This window comes from Lindgomyces ingoldianus (assembly GCF_010093535.1).
Source record: "Lindgomyces ingoldianus strain ATCC 200398 unplaced genomic scaffold BDR25scaffold_52, whole genome shotgun sequence".
NCBI classification, from domain to species: domain Eukaryota; kingdom Fungi; phylum Ascomycota; class Dothideomycetes; order Pleosporales; family Lindgomycetaceae; genus Lindgomyces; species Lindgomyces ingoldianus.
The window spans coordinates 130,324-151,569 of NW_022985213.1; the positions used below are offsets into that span (position 1 = coordinate 130,324).

A 21,246-nucleotide genomic window follows, 5' to 3' on the forward strand; every position below is an offset into this window, starting at 1 on the left:
TGTTATCTAATCTTTCTAATATTTTCTTATCTATAAGGCTATATTTAGTAGTAATAGCTTTTATTGCTGTAGTAGTATTTTTATTCTTCCTCTTTTAAGAGTCTAGGTAATTTTAGCAGAAATGTCCTACTTTTTTATAGTTTAAGTAGGCCTTATCCTTTAGCTACTTTTTCTATTCCTTTATTAAGAGCAGCCTATTGCGTCCTAAAACTTAGCTCTTTTTAAAAGAGGGGCTTTATGTATGCTTTACATAACTAAGGTCTATTAGTTTTTTATTATATTATAAAAGCTTTTTTTTTTTAGGAATAAACTCTAGTTTTTATAAAGTTTTTTTTTATTTATTTTCTCTTTTACATTTTTTATAGCAAGTATTATAAGTTATTACTTTTATAATGTAGTCCTTAAAAGTAGTTAGCTTTTTAGTGTACATAAATTTATCTTTTATCCTTTTACTTAGCCTATTATAAAACATATAGTATAGAGCTTTCTAGTTGCTATACCTATAGATAGCTAGCTGTTCTCTAAAGCAAGCTGTGTAGTTTTGTACTATGCTATTAGCTTATTTTATAGTGTCTAACTTATTAGCTGTAATCTTTTTTTTATCTAAGGTTTTATAAATAGCTGTTAGAGCTGCTTTAAAGTTTTTAAAGCTACTAAACACTTTTTTTATTTTAGAGTTAAGTAGTGTCTTATTAGCTCTAAAGTCTATCTAGTTATCTGCGTGTAGTTAGAACTAGATTACAAGGGGTTCTCCTAGGTGTAGTCTTATCTAGAATATTATTTCTGCGTTAGTCTAAAATGCTTCTTTGTTATACTGCATATAGAGGTAGCATCTAGTAAAGAATAGTTAGAAGTTTTTTAGTAATTCTTTAAAAAGCTTTAAAGAGGCTAGTCTTAAAGTTTTTTTAGCTATGTTACTTAATTTTTTAGCTAATATATTCTAAACTTTTACTAACTCTACTCTTAACTTATGTATTTAGTAGGCGTAGTTAGTAGCTTCCTAAAGGCTTATAAGTTAAAAAGTACTTTATAATTTTATTATTTTTTAGTAAATGCTTATAATTTTTTATTAGAAGTTTACTAATTATTTTATTTTTTTACTAATCTGCTAGAGTTTTTTAATGTTATCCTAAATTATATTAATCTGTTCTACTAAAATAGCTTTGCTTTAACTAGGAACTGCTGTAGATTCTAACAGGGCCGCGTAGGCCATGTTAGAATCTATGTTGTGTTATGTAGTTATACTTTTTAGAGAAAGTAGTGTTTAATGTTATAATTCTTGCTTTAGGGAAGCACTTAGGTCTTATAATATTCCTAGGGGATGAGTAGGACAGAGTGTAGGGGCTAATCTAGTAGGGTGTACAGTCCTACGTACAGGCTAATAGGCTTATAGAGAGGGGTAGAGTGACTGGATTGTGGTTTGCCCTATGTGCGGCAGTATAGTGGCCGGGTTAAACAGTCCTGTTAGACAGGATTAGAGGTATATATAATGCAAGATATATAAATAGTATTACAGCTTGTTAGAAAGCTAAATGCTACTTAGTTTATGTAAAGAATAAACTAAATGTTAAATACACCTTTCTAAGGTTGTTTAGTGTTAAGACTATATACATGTGCTAAGGGCGCTAAGGAGAGCTAGCAGGAGTTTAGGGAGTCTGCTAAGAAGAGCTCCCTAAGCTCCTCAGATTCGTGGCCTGTTCTCCTATTAGATAACACATTCTTCCATTACCGCAGGCAGCTGCGCTGCCTCCGTGTCCTCCGAATGGTCCGTAAGCGAGCCCTGACCTAATCCAGCTAGATTGTAGAGCACTGCCGGTGGAGTTACGCTGGTCCAACCGTAGACCGTAACAGTAGCCTACATAGAAAAAGAACTATAATAGATGCCTATAGCAAGGAACAGCTTTAGCCTGTAAGACTATAAATTATTATACCTGTTAAACAGCCTCTTTTTATAAGCAAGAAAAGTAGCTAGACTATAAAAATAGAAATAACTGTAGATTCTATTGCTTTTAATAAAAAGCTATAAGAAAAGAAGACTACCTAATGTTACACTATTTAGTAAAAGACTATAAATGTAAAGCAGCTAACTGCTGTAATAAAGAACATTAAATATATAAAAAAAGAAAAAATAAGTTTATTAATAACTTTTAAGACATTAACTTATACCTTTTAGAGAATAAAAAGGTTTTTTATAATATATTAACGTACCTAACGGGTTGGCCGGCCACTTTTGCCAAGCCCCTACTAAACTCTACCTATCTACATAATGCCTTAATAACAACACTAGATTAAATCTTCTAAAGAATGTTAGATATAGCTTGCTCTCTAGGCTCTTAAATAAGACTTAAAACTTTTCTTATAACGCGCTGCAGCTATCTATAATGTCTCTTACACAACACTAAGTAATTAACGCGCTAGATAGCCTTTATAAGCAGAATGCTAGCCTAAATTAAGGAATCTAACTAAGCTTTAAAAAAAAGTAGTTGTTAAGTATATACTTAAGCTTATTACACGCAGATTTCCCCTTAGGCTTGCATCTATAGCTAATATAGCTAATTCCTTACCCACAGAGCATAATCTAGGCTAGGTTAGCTTAAACTAGCTTAGTATGTAGGTTAAGCACTGCCCTAGGTTTATAATAAAGTTTAATTATAAGTATAATTATAAAAGACTACTTTATAAGAATCTAAAGGTTATCTAGGGCTAGTTTTACCTAGTAGCTAACATAAAAGCTAAGTATAGTATCTAGAATAAAGACAGGTATAACTTTAATAAGTTAGGCTTTATAATAGGCTAGATATTAACTAGAGCAGTTATTACAGCTTTAAAGAGATAAAGACAGCTAAAGGTAATATAGTAAAGTAATAAAAAGTAGATAATAGTTATCTAGAGCATTAATATAACAAAGTAGGCTATAAGATTACAGAGCTTTAAGCAGTAAATAAGGCTGCTACATAACATAAATTACATAAAAAAAAGCAGATTTAGGTAAAAAAGACTTTAATAGTTAAGGATAGAGCTTGTCTAACTACTTTAAAGGAGTTTAGAGCGCGTAGTAATAGGAAGAAGCTAAAGACGCAAGTCCACACTAAAAAAGGTAAGCTAAGTTAAAGGTAATATAAGCAGTGTAATTAGACTAGGCATAACTTGCGTATGTGTAAGCAAGTAGTAGAAGTAGACTCTAAATAATATCTTATGTTGTATTACTTTATACAGGGCTAAAGTGGGCTATTTTGCGAGAGAATAGAGTGGTTTTAGTTGGGGCTTGGCAAAAGTGGCCGGCCAACCTGTGTGGCCGGCCAACCCGTTAGGTACGTTAGCCTTAGTTGCAGTAGGATAAAGAGTAGGACATAGTCTAACTATAACCTTTACATTTAAAAAATAGTTAGAACTTACCTTTGTTAATAGTAGTTGCACCTTTACTATAATTGTCAGATATGCGCACCTACTGTCAAGACAGGAGGAACGCTTGACGAAAGCTGCCACATAGTACGAGCAATAAGCTCGAACAGTATGTTGCAGCAAATTGCAGCATTTTGCAGCATGTTGCAGCAAATTACAGCATTTTGCAGCAAATTACAGCATTTTGCAGCAAATTGCAGCATTTTGCAGCATGTTGCAGCAGTTTGCAAGCTGGTCGCGCATGGGGCAAGTGCGCGAGGGACTCGGATCGGCAAAACAAAAAGCCGAGCAACACAAGTAGAGCAGAAAAAGGATCATCCTATAAACACAATCAATCAATCATCCATACATCACATCTAAACCCATCATTCATCTTAGGAAGCCTAGAAACAGTGCTTCAATCTGATAATAATTGATAAAAACTAGGTAGACTAGTAAAATATTTTATTTTAAATTAAGAAGAACTTATTTAAGGTAACCCTTGCTAACACATCCTTAATAAAATATAGTAAAGGATAGATTAACTTAAAAGTATATAAAGAAGACTTTAAAACACTAAATACAAAAAATTAGAAATCTATAAGCATACTTTTACTAAGAGGCAAATATAATGTAATTTTAGGCTATAACTAGCTTAGAAAACATAACCCTACTATTAATTAAAAAATAATAACTATAAAAGGCCTTAAGAACTACGCACGCATAACCTAGTTAGCATGCTATAATAATCTATGCCTAGTCTACAAATAAGCAAAGCAGGGTAGCAGTTACTAGCCTAAGAAAAAGAAACCTTAGAGGTTCTCTTACATAAAACTAAAAGCCTAAGTAATAAAAATAATAAAAAAAAAACTTAAAAATTTTTTTAATAAAAAACTTAAGGCTAATAAGAATGTAAAATAAGTTAGAATTTATAAAATTTAAGCAGAAAACAAGATTCCTACTAAGTATAAGAACTACTAAGAAATGTTTAAGACGCCTGCTAACTTAAAAAAATTGCCTCTACACTAGCCTTAGGATTATGCTATTAACCTAATAAAAGACTACAACCTAAAGACCTATAAGCTCTGCCCTCTAACAAGGGTATAGAAAGAAGCCTTATAGAAGTATGTTAACTAAATGTTAGTATAAGGCTATATTTAAGAAAGCTACAGCCTAGTTGCTTTAGCAGTAGTCTTTATAAAAAAAAAGAAAAAATCTAAGTCTATTAGAACTATAGAACTTTAAATAATAACATAATTTAAAATTAGTTCTCTTTACTAATTATATAAGACATTATAAACTAGTTAAAAGGAACTTAATACTTTATAAAGTTTAATATACAGAATAGATTTAACAAAATAAGAATAAAAGAAGAAGATAGATAGCCTATAGCCTTTTAAACTTTATAAGGACTATATAAACTGCTAGTAATGCTGTTTAGCTTAACAAACACCTTAGCAACATTCTAGTAAATTATTAACATAGCCTTTAACTCTTACTTTAATGTCTTTGCCTTAGTATACCTAAACAATGTCCTTATTTACTTAAAAAACAGCCTAGAGGATTACGTACAAAAAGTATAAAAAGTTTTAGAGAAACTAAAGAAGTACAAACTCTACTTACAGCTCTCTAAATATAAATTCTATGTTACTAAAACAGAGTACTTAAGATTTATAATTAATAGTAACAAAATAAAAATTAACCTAGCTAAAATATAAAAAGTATTAAAATAGCTAGAACCTATAACAGTTAAAGAGGTTAAAGGATTCCTTAGACTATTAGGCTATGTTAGACAAATAATTAGAAACTATTTAAAAATTACTATACCTTTAATAAACGCTACTACTAAGAAAAGAGCAACAGTAAAGTTTGTCTAGACTTTATAAATAAATAAAGCATTTGTGACACTAAAACGTGCTATAATAACTAAACTAGTACTAAAGATGTACAACCTACAGCTAGATACAAAGATCTACACAGACGCGTCTTTAGAAGTAAGCGGCGCCACCTTCTACTAGAAACAGGAGGACAGTAAATAGCACCTAGTAGCATACTACTCTGCTAAGTTTTTAGGACCTAAAGCAGGCTACAGTATACCTAACAAAGAATTAAAAGCAATATTAAACGTAGTATAAGTATAGGCAACAGAACTGCACAGGATAGCAAAACCCTTCTACATTATAACAGACTATGTAAACTTAGTTACATTTCTAACTGTAAAAAAGCTATCACCTATACACATAAGATAGGCAATAGAACTTGCCTAGTTTAACTGCGTTATTAAACACGTCCTAGGCGCACAAAACTAGTAGGCTAACGCCCTTAGCTGCAAACTAGACTACTTTAATAAAGAAAAAAAAGAATAAAGAAGTTTACCCTCTTTAAAGAAACTAAGAAAGAATAGATTTATAATAAGCTCTAACTTATTAAAGAATCCTACATGCTTACAGTAAGTAAACAAGGATAGAAAAACCTAATCTACAAATATTACAAGTCTCTAATGTACAGACACCTAGGGATAGGCACCCTCTAGAAAAAACTACAAGCTGCTATACCACAGCGTATACTAAAGGTAAAACAACTATGCACTAAGGTGCTTAGAGAATGCGATACCTGCAACAAGAATAACTTATAAAGACATAAAGCAAATTTTAGCTACAACCCCTATTTTATAATATAAGGAAATTAACCTACTAATCTTTAAGAATCTATTAACTAGTTATTAAACTTAAAAAACATACACAAAAAATTAGCAATTAAGGCTAGATCTAGTTAGAAGATAATAGAACAATATGCAAACAAATTACAACAACCTACACTAAAAATTTACCTAGGAGACTATGTGTACCTTAAAACTAAGAACCTTAAGATACCTAGACCCTCTAAGAAGCTAGCAGAAAAGAGGATAGAACCCTATAAAGTCTTATAGACTTAGTAGAATAACTGTAAGCTTAAGCTTCCCCTGAATATAAAAATACACCTATAGTTCTATGTTTCTAAATTAGAAAAAGCGTTTAAAGAAATCCCTTTATCTATATAAAAATAGAAAGATAAAAAAACTAAGTATAAAGTAAAATGCATTATTAGTAACTAAAAAAATAAAAAAAAGTTCTTAGTAAACTAGAAGAGATAGCCTACTAGTAAAAACACTTAGAAACTAGCTAAGAATTTGCAGAACGCGTAGCTGTTAGTATCAGAGTACCTTTAGGCTTATTTAAAAGAAACTAGCTAGGCAACAAAGCACCTATCTTAAAAGAAGTAGCTATGTTATTACTAGATAGCAGCAGCCTTTAGAGACAAGTCCCTACTAAGGAAGGTTAAAAAAATAGACAACCTTCTGCCTTAGCCTTAAGGGCTTCTATCTTGTCTAAAGAGGAGAGGTCCCCCTTTAAGTACTGTGCGCGCTAAGCCTCTAACAGATCTAGTAATTTTTAGATATAATCTTATTTAGAACGCTCCCTAGCCTTTGCCTTAACTAACTTTTAGAGCTATTAAGTTATCTTTTTATTAAGCTTTTACTTATAAGCTTTTGCTGCTGCAGCATTCTAAAGAAGTTTCTTCTTCTCCTTCTCTAACTAATTTTATGCAGTGTCTAAAATAAAAGTGTTGCACTTGCTGTTTTTCCTTACACATTCTACACACTTATTTAATAATAAGGTTAATACATAAGACAACTCTAATAACTAGTAAGTGCTGTAGGGCTGCATCTTTGTCTAATAAAAAGAATTAAAATAAGAAATAGCATAAGGATAATAGAACAAATAAGACTAACAAGCTATTTAGCATAAAAAAGATAAATATTAAGGATGCCTTTTAGTAGGTAGACATTTACTTTATAAATATACTTTTACTAACGCAGTTGTGTAAGCAGAGCAGTAAGGACGCTGCTAGGAAGGAGGGGCATTGTGTTACAGTCTATGGTTAGACTAATGTAACTCTACTAGTAGTGCTCCACAATTTAATTAGGTTAGGACAGGGCTTGCTTATAGACTAATTAGAGGATACAGAAGCGGCGTAGCTACCTACAGTTATAGAAGAATGTGTTATCTAATAGGAAGGTAGGCTATAGATCTAACAAGCCTAAGAGAGTTTATAGAGCTGCGCTTAGTAGGCTTACACAAACTTATTTAGCTTATTTTAATATTATAAAGACATGTATAACGTACCTAACAGGTTGGCCGGCCACTTTTGCTAAGCCCCTACTAAAACTACCCTATTCTCTTGTAAAACAGCCTACTTTAGCCCTATATAAAGTAATACAACATAAGATATTATTTAGAGTCTACTTCTACTACTTACTTACATGTACGTAAGTTATGCCTAGTTTAATTACACTGCTTGTATTACCTTTAACTTAGCTTACTTTTTTTAGCGTGCACTTATGTCTTTAGCTTTTTCCTATTACTACACGCTTTAAACTTCTTTAAAGTAGTTAGATAAGCCTTATTTTTAACTATTAAGGTTTTTTTTACTTAAATTTTTTTTATGTAATCTATATTATGTAGCAGCTTTATTTACTGCTTAAAGCTTTATAATTTTATAACCTACTTTATTATATTAATGCTTAAGATAACTATTATCTACTTTTTATTACTTTACTATATTACCTTTAGCTGTCTTTATTTCTCTAAAGCTATAATAACTACTCTAGTTAATATCTAGCCTATTATAAAGCCTAACTTATTAAAGTTATACATGTTTTTATCTTAGATACTATACTTAGCTTTTATGTTAGCTACTAGGTAAAACTAGCCCTAGATAACCTCTAGATTTTTATAAGGTGCTTTTTTATAACTATACTTATAATTAAACTTTATTATAAACTTAGGGCAGTGCTTAACTTACATACTAGGCTAGTTTAAGCTAACCTAGCCTAGATTACACTCTGTAGGCAAAGAATTAGCTATATTAGCTACAGCTATAAGCCTAGAGAGAAATCTACGTGTAATAAGCTTAAGTATATACTTAATAACTACCTTTTTTTTAAGCTTAGTTAGATTCCTTAATTTAAGCTAGCATTCTGCTTATAAAGGCTGTCTAGCGCGTTAATTACTTAGTGTTATGTAAAAGACATTATAGATAGCTATAGTGTGTTATAAAAAGAGTTTTTAGTCTTATTTAAGAGCCTAAAAAGTAAGCTGTATCTAACATTCTTTAGAAGATTTAATCTAGTGTTGTTGTTAAGGCATTATGTAGATAGGTAGAGTTTAGTAGGGGCTTAGCAAAAGTGGCCGGCCAACCCGTGTGGCCGGCCAACCTGTTAGGTACGTTATAGTTCTAACCTTAAATAACTTTTAAGAGGTGTGTTTAATGTTTAGTTTATTTTTTACATAGACTAAGTAGCATTCTAGCTTTATAATAAGCTGCAATACTATTTGTATATCTACACTATGTATACCTCTAACCCTGTCTAACAGGACTGTTTAACCTGGCCACTATACTGCTGCTTAAGGGCAAACTATAATCTAGTCACTCTACCTTGCTCTATTAGCCTAATAGCCTTTACGTAGGACTGTACACCCTACTGTTAGCCCCTACCCCCCGTCCTACCCCACCAGGAACAACATTGACCTAAGTGCTTTCCCGAAGCAAGGATTGTAACACTTACTAAGTTACTTAAAAAGCTTAGCTTTTTTTAAGTTTTTAAAGTTAATTATCTTTTTGCTAATAAAAAGCTTTTAGTTTACTTCTATATTAATAACATTATTATTCTTTACCTACTAGAGTATAAGAAGCATCTAGACTAATTTAAAATTAAGCTTATAAAGATTTATAAGATCTAAGCTATAAGAGAACTAAACTAGTTTCTTAGCATTTAAATTAACTGTAATAAGGTTAACTGCACTATATAGCTTAGCTAAAAGTTATACATTAAGCAGCTTGCTACTTACTTTAATCTTAATACTAGTTGCACATGTTCTTAGCTAATTACTCTACTAAATGCATTAGCACTACTTTTGTAGCTTAATTAGATAACTAAAATAAACACATAAAAGATTATAGCATACTAGCAGCGCGTTAGCTCTATTAGCTATGCTGCTACTACTATTAGACCTAATGTTACTAAAGCACATTTAAAGCTCTCTAAATACCTAGTTAACTTCTTAGATAAACACTAGAAGGCTGCTTATCATGTTATTAAGTACCTTTACAGCACTAAAGACTATACACTTTAGTACTTAAAGACCTTTACTTATTTATCCTAAAGACCTGTCTTTTACAGCGCATTAAATGCTGCTTATAGTAATAATAAAGCTAGTTACTGCAGCTCTAACAGCATGCTATTTACACTATTTAGCGCAGCTGTTAATTAGAAGGCCTTTTTATAGCACTTAGTTACTAAATTAATAACTAAAGTAAAGCTTTTAGCTCTCTCTTACACTACTAGCTACCTAGAGTAGTAGAAGTAATTCTTTACTAATATAAACTTTAACACTAAAGAAGAGCTTACTTTACTATGCAATAATTAACAAACTATATAAGCTATAGTAAAAGACTTTAAACTTAATACTAAGCCTAAGCATGTTAACATTTACAACTACTAGCTTTGCTAAGAGGTACAGGAAAGAAGAATTTGCATACACTAGATCCCTACTACAGACATGCTAGCTAATAGCCTTACTAAGTTTTTACCTTAATAAAAGCATTAAGCATTTATTAAACAACTAGGCCTTATCTGCCTAAGTAACGCCCTAAAGGCTTACTCTACTAACATTAGCTTTAAAGCCTAAGCCTACTAACTTCTTTTTGTACAGCTTTGCTTTAGTATTTACTTTGTTAAAGCTGGGGGGGGTGTGTCGCACGTGTCTCACGCGATATCATACCCATGTACTGCACTATTCACTCATTAGGCATAGCTCCTATCTCGTACAGTATATAGTCAGCTCAGAGCTCTATCGAGCTCCTTAGACCTTACAATACACTCATTCCACTTTGTTTGGATCTCGCTCCCTTGTCGAGTCGTTTGCCATATGCCCCCTCCTGAGCCCATGTAAGAGGCGTGTCGGGCCACTTGACTTGATCCGGGCCATGGCTGGCGTATGTCCGCTGCCGAACCCAATCATTTAGATGCTTTCGGAATCGAGCGACGTCGCTATCGAGCTTGCATCGCACCGGCCATTGTTCGAGGCTCTGCACTTGCTGTGGATCCGGCTCTGTAAACGGTACTTCGCGAAGATGGCCGTCCTCGGTGATGATTTCGCAAAGAGTAAATATCACACCTGTGACATCATTCCGCACTGGAACCGTGTGGCTGACTGGAGCAGCACGATCGAAGTCGAATAGTAGGATCTTGTTTGTCGTAGGATCGATCAAAAGATTTCGCGGCGCTATATCTTGATGTACAACACCCAACTCTAGGTTTAGGTAGTGAACCACTGCGGTAAGCTGCTGTAGCCACTCGAATAGGAAAACGCGGTTTCGTTTTTGATCGAGGGTGCCCCCGGGAATATATGTTGTAGTAAATCCGAGGACACGCGATTCAACGTCGTCTATAACAACGCGATCGAATGGGACAAGGTTGGGGTGCCGGAAGCTCTTAGCGAGATGCATTTCCTTCCATATCTGCTGTGTCCACTGAACGATCATGCTGTATTTGAAAACCACTTTTTGAGTTGCAGCCCTGTCAATATAACTCACGAAGTCCACACCCGGTCCAAGCCGATCCAATTCGGTGAGACTTGACAACCTAATAGTAAGGCAGCCTTGAAGGGATGGTGCGTCCGAGTAACGCGCATAATAAGGAATTAAAGTAGGATCATCTTCGGGGTTTGTTGATACTGAAACTAGTAACCCGTTGTCGTCCACGGTGATTGCGTGAGCGTTGTGAGGAAGCTGGTTGATGTAACGCTCTAGAACGACAATCTCCTTCTCTTCCTCCGGCGGTAGGAGCTTCTTTGGACCGGAGACCATATACCATCGGCGTTGATCCCTATCAATGATATAGCCTCTATGCACATTTCCACAAATAGCTTCACCAACAATCCAGAATCTATCCTCTGGAGAGATCATGATGAAGAGTGAGAAGACTTCTCAATTTCGCTCAGAATAAGAAGGAACTGTTCGGTCTCCGAGTCGGAAGAAAATGCCTTAAGGAGTAGCGGGAGAAAGTAATGCGCTGTAAGGGGAACAGTATCTTGGAAGACTGATAGGGCGAACGAATACGGCAGGATTAAAACTCAGAGCCGGGGTTCCAAATGCCACGGCGGTAATGAAGTGCATATGTATGATGCGGCGTTCCGGGAAAAGTGTGAAGAAAGAAGTTTTACAACCCGCTGTGAGAAAAGAGCTTTCTGGGTTGCACTTCTTAGCCAGCCTTGGCATTTTGCCAAGACCACTAAGTCAGGAGATATATTGGCTCTCACTAGCCGCCTTTCTAGTTGGCCAAGCGAGAGGTTCTATTTTCGATTTCGTTGCATGTAAAATTAAGGTTGGCGGAGAATCAGCCTTGTGCTATCATAGGACGAGAGTGACTTATTTTCCAGAAGCTGAGTGCGGCGTAGCAAGCATCGCCGAACTACGCCACGCCTCATCCAACATTAGGCGCCTGGCGAGGCCAACTACGCGAGATTAAGCGCGCGGATGATATTATAGCAGTGACGTAGCTGCTTAGCCAAAGATATTCGTGGTTTCAAATGAAGCGCTTCTAGAAATGATATGCTAAGAGACGAGCAGATTAGCCTTCCTTTCCAGGAAGAAGGGGGCTAGTCCTAATTAGGAATGATTACGTAACAGCTCGCTTACGCGCACAGCCGCCACAATAAACAATCTAACCAACCCAGCTTCACATCTCCTCCTGCCACGCCCACCAACCCACCTAACTAGGGCAGTGCAACCTTACTAGCTAATCTTAAACTGCTAAAAACGCTATAAGTACATATCTTACTCTATCTACACATTTTAAGTTAAAATTTAATTAGAATAGCCTTTAACACTTTTTACTTACTTTTAACATAGCAGACTATGTCTAATAACACTATAATAACACTAGATAATAACTAGTTATAACTTAATAATAAGCCTTTATTACTAAAAATTAATACTAAGGTTATTATTAATTTTTAAAGTAAAGGCCTAACTAGAAGCTAGAACCTCTTAGCTAAAAAAGCTAGTGCTAATAGTAATAGTAAGTTTTACTTTATACATGTTATAATCTAGAGCTAATTAGAAAAAATAAAAGTGCTAGATAATAATAAACCTACTTTATTAAATAACATGTTATTAGGACCTACTTTTTTACCTTCTATGCCTAATACGTCCTAACTAGAAGACACATAGTCTTACCTAAGTCTAATAGCATTGCAGGCAGGACTAAACTAGACAGTGCCTGCCTGCGCCTTTAGCTAGACTAGACTGTACAGCTTATAAGGCAGCTAAGATTAAAGCTAGCAATAGTATAGTAAAAGTATAAGTAAATTTAGATTAATTTAAATTAATATAACTTAAAAAAAAATTAAACTAATAATATTTTTTTATAGCTTACTTTTACTTATATCTAACTTATATCTAGCTATAGAGAATATTAGCAGTAATTTACTTATTAGCTAAGTTACAGACTATATCTGCCACTGCAAGGTCTATATCTGCAGGCCTAGAGTTAATATCTGCAGGCTTAGGGTCTGTACTAGAACACCTAGTAGCCTTAACATAAAGCACCTCTGTTTGCTTTAGGCAGACTGTACTCTTTCTAGCAGCAGTTTATGCTACTATATTCCTAGTATAGACATTATAGATATAGCATAGGTTAGGCCCTACCTGCTCTAACTCTAATTATTTTACTTTATTAAATAAATTTAGCTAAAGCTAAGTTAAAGCTAACTAAAAGTAAAAAAAAAAAAAAAATTATACTTTAGCTTAAACTTTTAAGCAGTAAATTTAAGTAGTCTAACTCTTCTATAAAGAACACTAATTTATATAAAATTATTAATTTAAAGCTACTATATAAAGAGGTCTAAACTACTATAAAGATAATAGGACTTTTTAGGCGCCTAATAGGCTCTAAGTTTATAAAAGATCTAAATATAAAAGTTATAATAGCTTATTTAAAGTTAGTTAAGATGTAAATAAATTAAATTATTATAGTGTATATATAAGTTAATTTTTTTTAAAATAGCTTTAACTTAGTTTTAATTAAAGTTACACACTCTAAAGCAGCTAAGGCACTAGTAGCCTTTATAGTAAGTTAGATCTTATAGAATTTTTACTAAAAATACTTAAAAAAAATAGTAAGTTTATCTACTATGTGTATATCTCTAACTATTTTAGCTATAGTTATATAAATTATTACTATAGTATAAAAAGTAAAAGTTATAATTTTTAAAGTAAGTTATTCTCTTTTTAAATAAAATATACCTAAATACTAATATATATTAGTAAATTAAACTAAATTTATTAAATAAAATAAAGTCTATTAGTTAAAAAAGAAAAAAGTAATGCTTAAAGATATTACTACCTCTCTAAAAAGCATCCCTACTTTATAAAAGGGTCTAGCTATGCTAACATCTACTCTAATACTAAAAGAGCTTAGATTAGCTTTAACTAAGGTAGATCTAAGCCCCTAAAAAGCTACTTTAGTTTTAATTTATAATAAACCTACTATTTTTTATAATTTAGTTATAGCTTTTATAATTAACTTATTTAGTTACTAAGTTCTAAAGACTAGAGCCTAGCTTATACAGCAAAATATGTACACAGCTCTACTAATTATAATTAAGTTATTTTAAGAAGTAATTTTTATAAATAATAAATTACTATAGTTTTAGTTTAGTTAGGTCTAAAACTAAATTAAAGATATAATAAAACTTACAACAGATAAGTGCATAAAACTTAGTAAAGTAATGTAGTCTTTATTATCTTAGTTTAACATAGTAGTAGATGTTAGCATAGCTTTTAATGCTAAAAAAAGCTTAGCTAATAGTAATAAAAAAAAAGTAAAAGGGCCTATAAATAACACTAATATAGCTAAAAGTTAATCTAAAGAAAATAAGAACTTAGAAGATACTAATAACAAAGAGTTTATAGCTGCTAATAATATAAAAGTTTTTACTAACACTTTTTTAAGTTCTAACTTTTTATTTATTAAAAAAGTTAAGACTTAATTAGCTATAAAATAATTTTATAATAAACACTTAATCTAGTTAAAGTTAGGCAATATTAAAAAAAAAAAAGTTAAGACTATAGTAAATAATCTAGGCTACACTAATATAACTATCTTTATAAAAGGCACACTAAAGAAAAGAAAATTTTTTAAAAAGTGTAAGTATAGGCTTAATAATTATTAGTATCTTTTCTAAAGTAATTAAAGTAGACCCTAAAAGCATTAAGTAGAGTTAGTAGAGTTGCTTTTAGTTTACTAGGTTTAGATAGTTAGTTTATTTTCTAAATAGATGTAAGTTAGTGTAGCAGTAGTTTGCTCTAGCACTACACCTACTAACACTTTTCTTGCTAAAGTTAATAGATTAACTTTATAATAATATACCTACTGCATAAAAAACAGTGTTTATAATTTTATAATAAGTAGCTAATATAATTAGATTATAAGCTATATATAACTATTTCTATAATAAATATAAAGTAAATTAGTAGCTATACATTATTAAAACTTTTAAAAAAATAATGCTAAAGCTTAAAACTCTAAACACTTATAAACTTTCTTAACTTCTTAAAGTAAGTAGTATCTTTATTAATCTAATTAGTAAAATGTTTTTTTTACTTTTAATATTAATTATCTGCTTTTCTTTTCTAACTAAACTAGTGCTAATAAGCCTAATTTATGCGCCTAATTACCTAATAACAGATCTACACTAATTAGAGATTTTGTAACATGCTACTATTATAGTAGCTTATAAAAAAAAAAAAGTAAAACTAGATATTAACTTTATTAAAAGTAAAAAAGTATTTTTATACTCTAGCTTATAATTTTCTAGTAATAACTAAAAATATTATGCTAATAAATAATATATAAAGCATTTAAAATTATAATAAATTTAGAGTATAATTAAAAAAGATTAAAGACTAGTTAAAATAATATACCTAATAAGCATTAAGCTAAACCTAACAAGAAGAGTTTTTTAATATGTACTATTTTTCTAACCTTACACACCTATGCCTTAGCTAAAGAGTATACTAGAAATAAAAGTTAAGCTTAGAATATAAGTTTTTTAGTTTAACTACTTTAGTATTATAAAACATAAGCCTTAAAAGCTTTATGTTATAGTTTTATATATAAGGTAAATAAAATTAGGTAGTATTTAGTAAATTACTTACTTAACTATAAACTAGTCTATTCTAGAGCAGCTACTTCTAGACAACAGTAAAGGGGAACCACATCTAGGACTAAAGCTGCCCTAGATAGGGCAGGTAAAGGCTGCAGTAATAGCCTTACTAATACTAATTTATTACATCTTTATTATTAACAAAAAGCTAGTCTAGGTTATAGTTAAAGTTAAAAAAGAAAATATTATACTTAAGTAAAATAGTAAAAAAATAATAAAGGTTTTAGTCTTATAAAAAAATTAGCTTATATAATAAAGTAGCATAAAAGTAGCTTATGTTAAAGTAGGTGTAGCTAATACTTCTCTTCTTTTGTCTAGTTAGACTATAATTAATGTAGGTAAAGTAAGTAGTTATAATATAATGCTAATTAAGCATTTTTTAAATAAATGTTTACTACTTAATACTTAGCATAATAGCTATAAGCCTAATAAGCTCTTTATGTATAGAAGAGTTAGAAGGCAAAATAGCCCTAGTAGATGTGTACATAAAGAGTAATATAGTAAGTAGATAGAAGGTAAAATAACAAAAAGTATAATATAGTAAGTAAAAAGTAAAAAAAAAGTATTATAGTAAATTAAAAAAAATTAAACCTAATTTAAAAAGGCTAAGGCTAGATCTGTTATTATACAAAGCTAAAACTAGATTTCTAAAGGCACTGCCTAAAATAGAATAGCGTAGGACTAATATAATTATAATAAAAGCAGATGTTACTAATAAAGCAAATATAGTAGCAGGGTAGAAATGTACATGCACTGTACAAAGCAGTCTATAAAATAACTTTAGAATATATAATATTAACTACCTTACCTATTAAACTAGGTAGAATTAGAATAAAGATGCTAGATACAGTAGTAACACATAAAAGGGCTACATATAACTAGCTATAGGTAAAGACAGAATGTTGTAGGTTAACACTAATAATTTTAAGTAACTAACTTTACAACTTATTAATAAACATAGTAAAATAAAGTTAGACTAGAATTTAATACTAAATAATTAAAAAAAGTAAGGCATTATTATTTTTAGACACTAACTTTACATGTGTAATTATTTAGATCTAACTATTAAACTTACTGCTAAGTATTCTACTAATAAAAAAAGGTGCTGTCTAGCTAACAGCAGTAACTATAAGACATGTGCTGTTATATAATTCTTGCCTTAGATCTAGATTACACAAGAGCATAATAAAAACACTAACTTTTAGTTATAAAGTAGATAAAGAGAGGCTAAGTAAATTAAAGCTTTAAAGTAGGTTTTTTAGTAGTTAATTAATTCTATCTAAAAAAAATTAGTAAACTTTATTAGTAAAGTAAAACTCTATTACAACACTTTTAAAGCGCTTAAATAAAAAGTTATTTAAAAAATTAATAGTGTTATTTTAGACTGCTAATATACACTTTTACTTTAATAAAAAAGCATAGACTTCTAAGTTAGTAGGTTTCTAAAGTAGATTAAGTAAATAAATGTAGAAATAGAATGCAGATACAGACTAAAACTACTAGATTTTAGAAAGAAGCGTAACAGACTTCTTATTACGCCTAGCTAAGTCTAATATCTACTAAGTATATTCTTAGTTAGCAGGTCTCTACTTTATTTTTATATTTTCTGTTAGCTGTAGAACAGTAAAGTATAGCTATAAATAGGAGTTCTAAAGGTAGGCTTATATAGTTTATAACCTTTTACTGCGCAAAATAATAAAAAGAATCTAGGTAAAGTCTCCTTCTAACAGCACTAGAATACCTCTAAATAGAGAGTTATTCTTTATAATATTTTATAGTATATAGTTAACTGCTTTAAAGTAGTACTAGTGCTATATTAGGACTTTATCTTATATAATTAAATCTGTCTAATAAATAAGGTCTGCAGTAGAAGAGTCTATATGTATAAAGTAGGTAGATTTATCTTTAATATTAATAGGTATCTTAAACTAATAATAAGCAGTGTAGCTGCTAGGAAAAAGAAGCGCAGTAATGCTAAATAATGCTATGCATAAAATAATTTTATATTAGGTCTAAAAATAAGTGTAAATAGTTTTATATAAAAAAGTCTTTTTAGTTTTACTAAGGCCCTAAACAAAGTAGCAACTAAATTATAGTATAGTAAGAATAGACTAAGTAATAGTATAAAAAACTTTTAGTTAGGCTTTATTTAGCTTATTATATATATTAGTATAATTAAGATCTTACTTTATAGCATTATAATTAAGCTGCTTAGCAACTAATAAATTAACAGCTTTCTACACTTAATATTTTTATAGCATAGGCATGTTAAAATTAGAAAGGTTTTTTCTAAATAACTTAAGCATAGCCTAGTTAATTAGCTATAAGCATAAATTTTTTATAAAATTAGTAATACTAGAAAGCAACACTATTTATTCTAAGTAAAAAAGTAGGTTGTTAAATAAATGTTAGAAAAACTTATTTTATAACACTATAAAATTACTTATATTTTTAAAGACTAAGGCCTAGAGAAAGACGTAACATAACTTAAAAGTAAGTGCTAAATGCTAAAGCTTAAAAAATATATACTACTATAATTTATTCTTAACTAAAAAATTAAAAGCTAAATAAGTGTTTTTAAAAGTAAGTTAGATTTAACTATTAACTATATAAAAATATTTAAAACTAATTATGCCTAGAATTTATATAAGAAGCATCTTAAGATAGAAACACTTTTTAGAGAAAAAACTATAAAAGTAAATGTAACTAATAAAGTACTAATTATGTTAGAACTAAGTCTATTTACTACTGTCTTTCCCTAGATTTTAATAATACTAGGTTAAAAAGTTTTAGTAAAAAAGATTACACTTATTTATATAAAGGGCATTATACTTTAACTATTTTATTAATAATAATCTTTTCTATTTAACTATAATCTCTACCTGTTTAGCACTATTCTTGTTATAAAAGGTAACTATATGCTATCTTAGTAAATACACTACTAATTAAATAACAGAAGGCTTCTTCTTATAAACTTTAAACTCTATTAATTGCTAAACAGCTTTAGTTAGTCTAATATAGCGCATGTTTAGATACTAGGTAACTTTATTCTTTTACTAAATATAAATAACAACTTAATTAGTGCCCTTATAAATATACTTATGTATATATTTAACTAACTTTATAAAGGCATAGACTTTTATGTTAACATGTGTGTTGTACTTATATAAAAAGTATAAACTATAAGGCACTACTTAGTAATTATTAACTATAATATCTTAACTATAACACTTTATAACCTAAGTTAAACTAAGTTAACACTAATATATAAAATAACTATCTTTACTAACTAGAGTTTTATTAGTGTATTCCTTTAGGAATTACTTCTAACAGGTTGCTTAGAGAGAATGCTCTGTAGTCTACATACAGAGCATGCTAGGATTTAAGGTTCTACATAGCCTATAAACTATAGTAGTTTTAATAATGTTACTTAAAACTTTATTTAAATCTTAAGCCTTTATAAAAAGCTTAGCTTATATAACTTAATTAATAAAGTTTAAATTAAGAAACTAATTACAGTAATTATAATATAAGAAAAGTAAAATATAAGCATAAAGCAAACTCTACTTCTAGTGCTTAATAGTATACATAATACTAGTATACTAGCTAAATACATAGTTAGTCTAAAAGTCTGCAAGAAGGGAGTTAAGACGCAGCTTAAAAACGTGCGCAACTAGATCTAGCTAATCTAATAGCTAAAAGAACGTACTAATCTCCTGCTCTAACTCTAGCTATTTAAAATTAGTAGTAAAAGTAATAAATAAAGTAAGTTAACTAAGCTTTTAAATAATAGCTATAAAGTTTTAATAACACTATATAATAAAGCAACTACTGCTAATATAACTTAAAAGAAAAATAGTCTAAATTCTAACTAAATTAGCCTAAAAGTTATTTTAATTTAATGTATTACACACTTTTTAATATAGATTAGCATGTAACTATCTCTAATTTACTATAATCTACTATAACTTTTTTTATTTACACTAAGCCTAGTAGTTAATAATAAATTACTAGAATAATAGACTATAATTAAAAGGCATAATAAAACTACTATGCTAGAGAAATAAGTAGAATTAGTAATACTTAGAATTAGTTAGAGTATTTTAGGTGTAAGACATGCGTAAAGTACACAGCTATAAACTATAGTAAAACTTAAAGGTACTTTATAAAAACATTAAAACATAGTAAAAAGGCTAATATGCTGCATATGTATGTTTAATTTTTTAGTATAGAAACTAACAGTGTCTTAAATTAAAGCTAGGTTAGTAGTAAAAAATAAAATTTTAGTTATAATCTTTAACTAGCTTATTATAAACTAGAGTAGTAATTTTTTTAGTAATAAGTAAGTTCTCTTAATGTTAATTAGCCCTAGCCTACATAATTAACTATAGTTATAGATTAAAAGTAATCTATAATTTTTTATTTTACTTATAAGCTTACTATAACTACTTATATATAGTTTTATATATTTTAATCTAAGAATTATTATAATCTATCTTAACTATCTATAGTAGCTGTGTAAGTATAGTTAGATTAAAACTACTATTAGCCTAATGCCCTATACGCGCACTATTAGCCTAGGCAGGATTATAAAAGTACAGCTGTGTGTAGAAAAAGACGTCCCCCTTAGTAGGCTTTAATAGGCTGTGCATATAGTACATCTTTTTTATAATCTAAAAAACTTTTACACTTATGCTACACATACTTTAATTTATTTATTTATAGTTAGCTAATGTAAAAGCTAAGGCTGCGTTATATAATTAAAGATGCTTTTAAAAAGATCTACTAAGTAAGTGCCTACCTTATAAAAGATAACGCAGGAATAGAGGTAGATTTAAAAAGGTTAGAAAGTTAATATCACCTATTAGGCAACATATAGAGTACTAAGAAGAATCTGCCTAACTCTTATTAACCTACTTTTTAGGCTAGTAAAAGGCACTACAGTTAGAACAGCTACTTATAAAATTCTGCATTAGACTAAAGTTAATAAGAGTAATATAGTTTATAGTAGTAATAATATATACCTTTAGTAAATTATTTTATAAAAGACTAGCTTTTAGTTACTTCTAATCTCTATACATAGATAAAAATAGGGCAGGCTAATTTAGAGTGTGTTAAAAGGGTAGAAATTAAACAAGTCTTTATAAGGTTAGCTATATATTATAATAATATATACATATAAACAGTGTAGAAGGAGTAAAAGTTAGTGTAAAGAACTTAGAAAAAGTTAATTATATATTATAATAGATCTAGACAGATAGTGTAAAAAGAGTAAAAAAAAGTGTAAAAGTCTTAAAAGGGTCTTAATATATATAAAATAATTAATTAAGCACTAGCGTTTTACTTAATGCAGTGTTACACTTAGCATGTGCAGGTTAGCCCTAGCATAGACCTAATTAGACTGTAGTAGCGCAAGCTTAAACATGTTTTAAGAGTTATGCATTAAAGTTAACATTAGCTAATAGCTAACACGCCTAGATAAAACTAGATATAAGTTCTAAAGAATATAATAATTATAATAAAGTAATATACTATATAGCTATGTCTGTTACACTAGCAATAAAGAGCTCTAACTTTATTAGTAGGGAAGTTA

General features: G+C 29.9%; 1 protein-coding gene across 1 annotated transcript; it reads right to left on the reverse strand.

Annotated features, from left to right (window-relative positions):
• Nucleotides 1-10,221: 10,221 nt before the first annotated feature.
• BDR25DRAFT_337634 (uncharacterized protein) lies at nt 10,222-11,368 on the reverse strand (the record flags this gene model as incomplete). The annotated part of the gene is made up of 2 exons (XM_033693209.1): nt 10,399-11,368; nt 10,222-10,245 (listed from the first exon to the last, which is right to left on the reverse strand). Exons 1-2 carry the CDS (start codon nt 11,290-11,292, stop codon nt 10,222-10,224), a joined length of 918 nt encoding a protein of 305 aa, XP_033540779.1. The 5' UTR covers nt 11,293-11,368.
• Between the last annotated feature and the right edge of the window lie 9,878 nt (nt 11,369-21,246).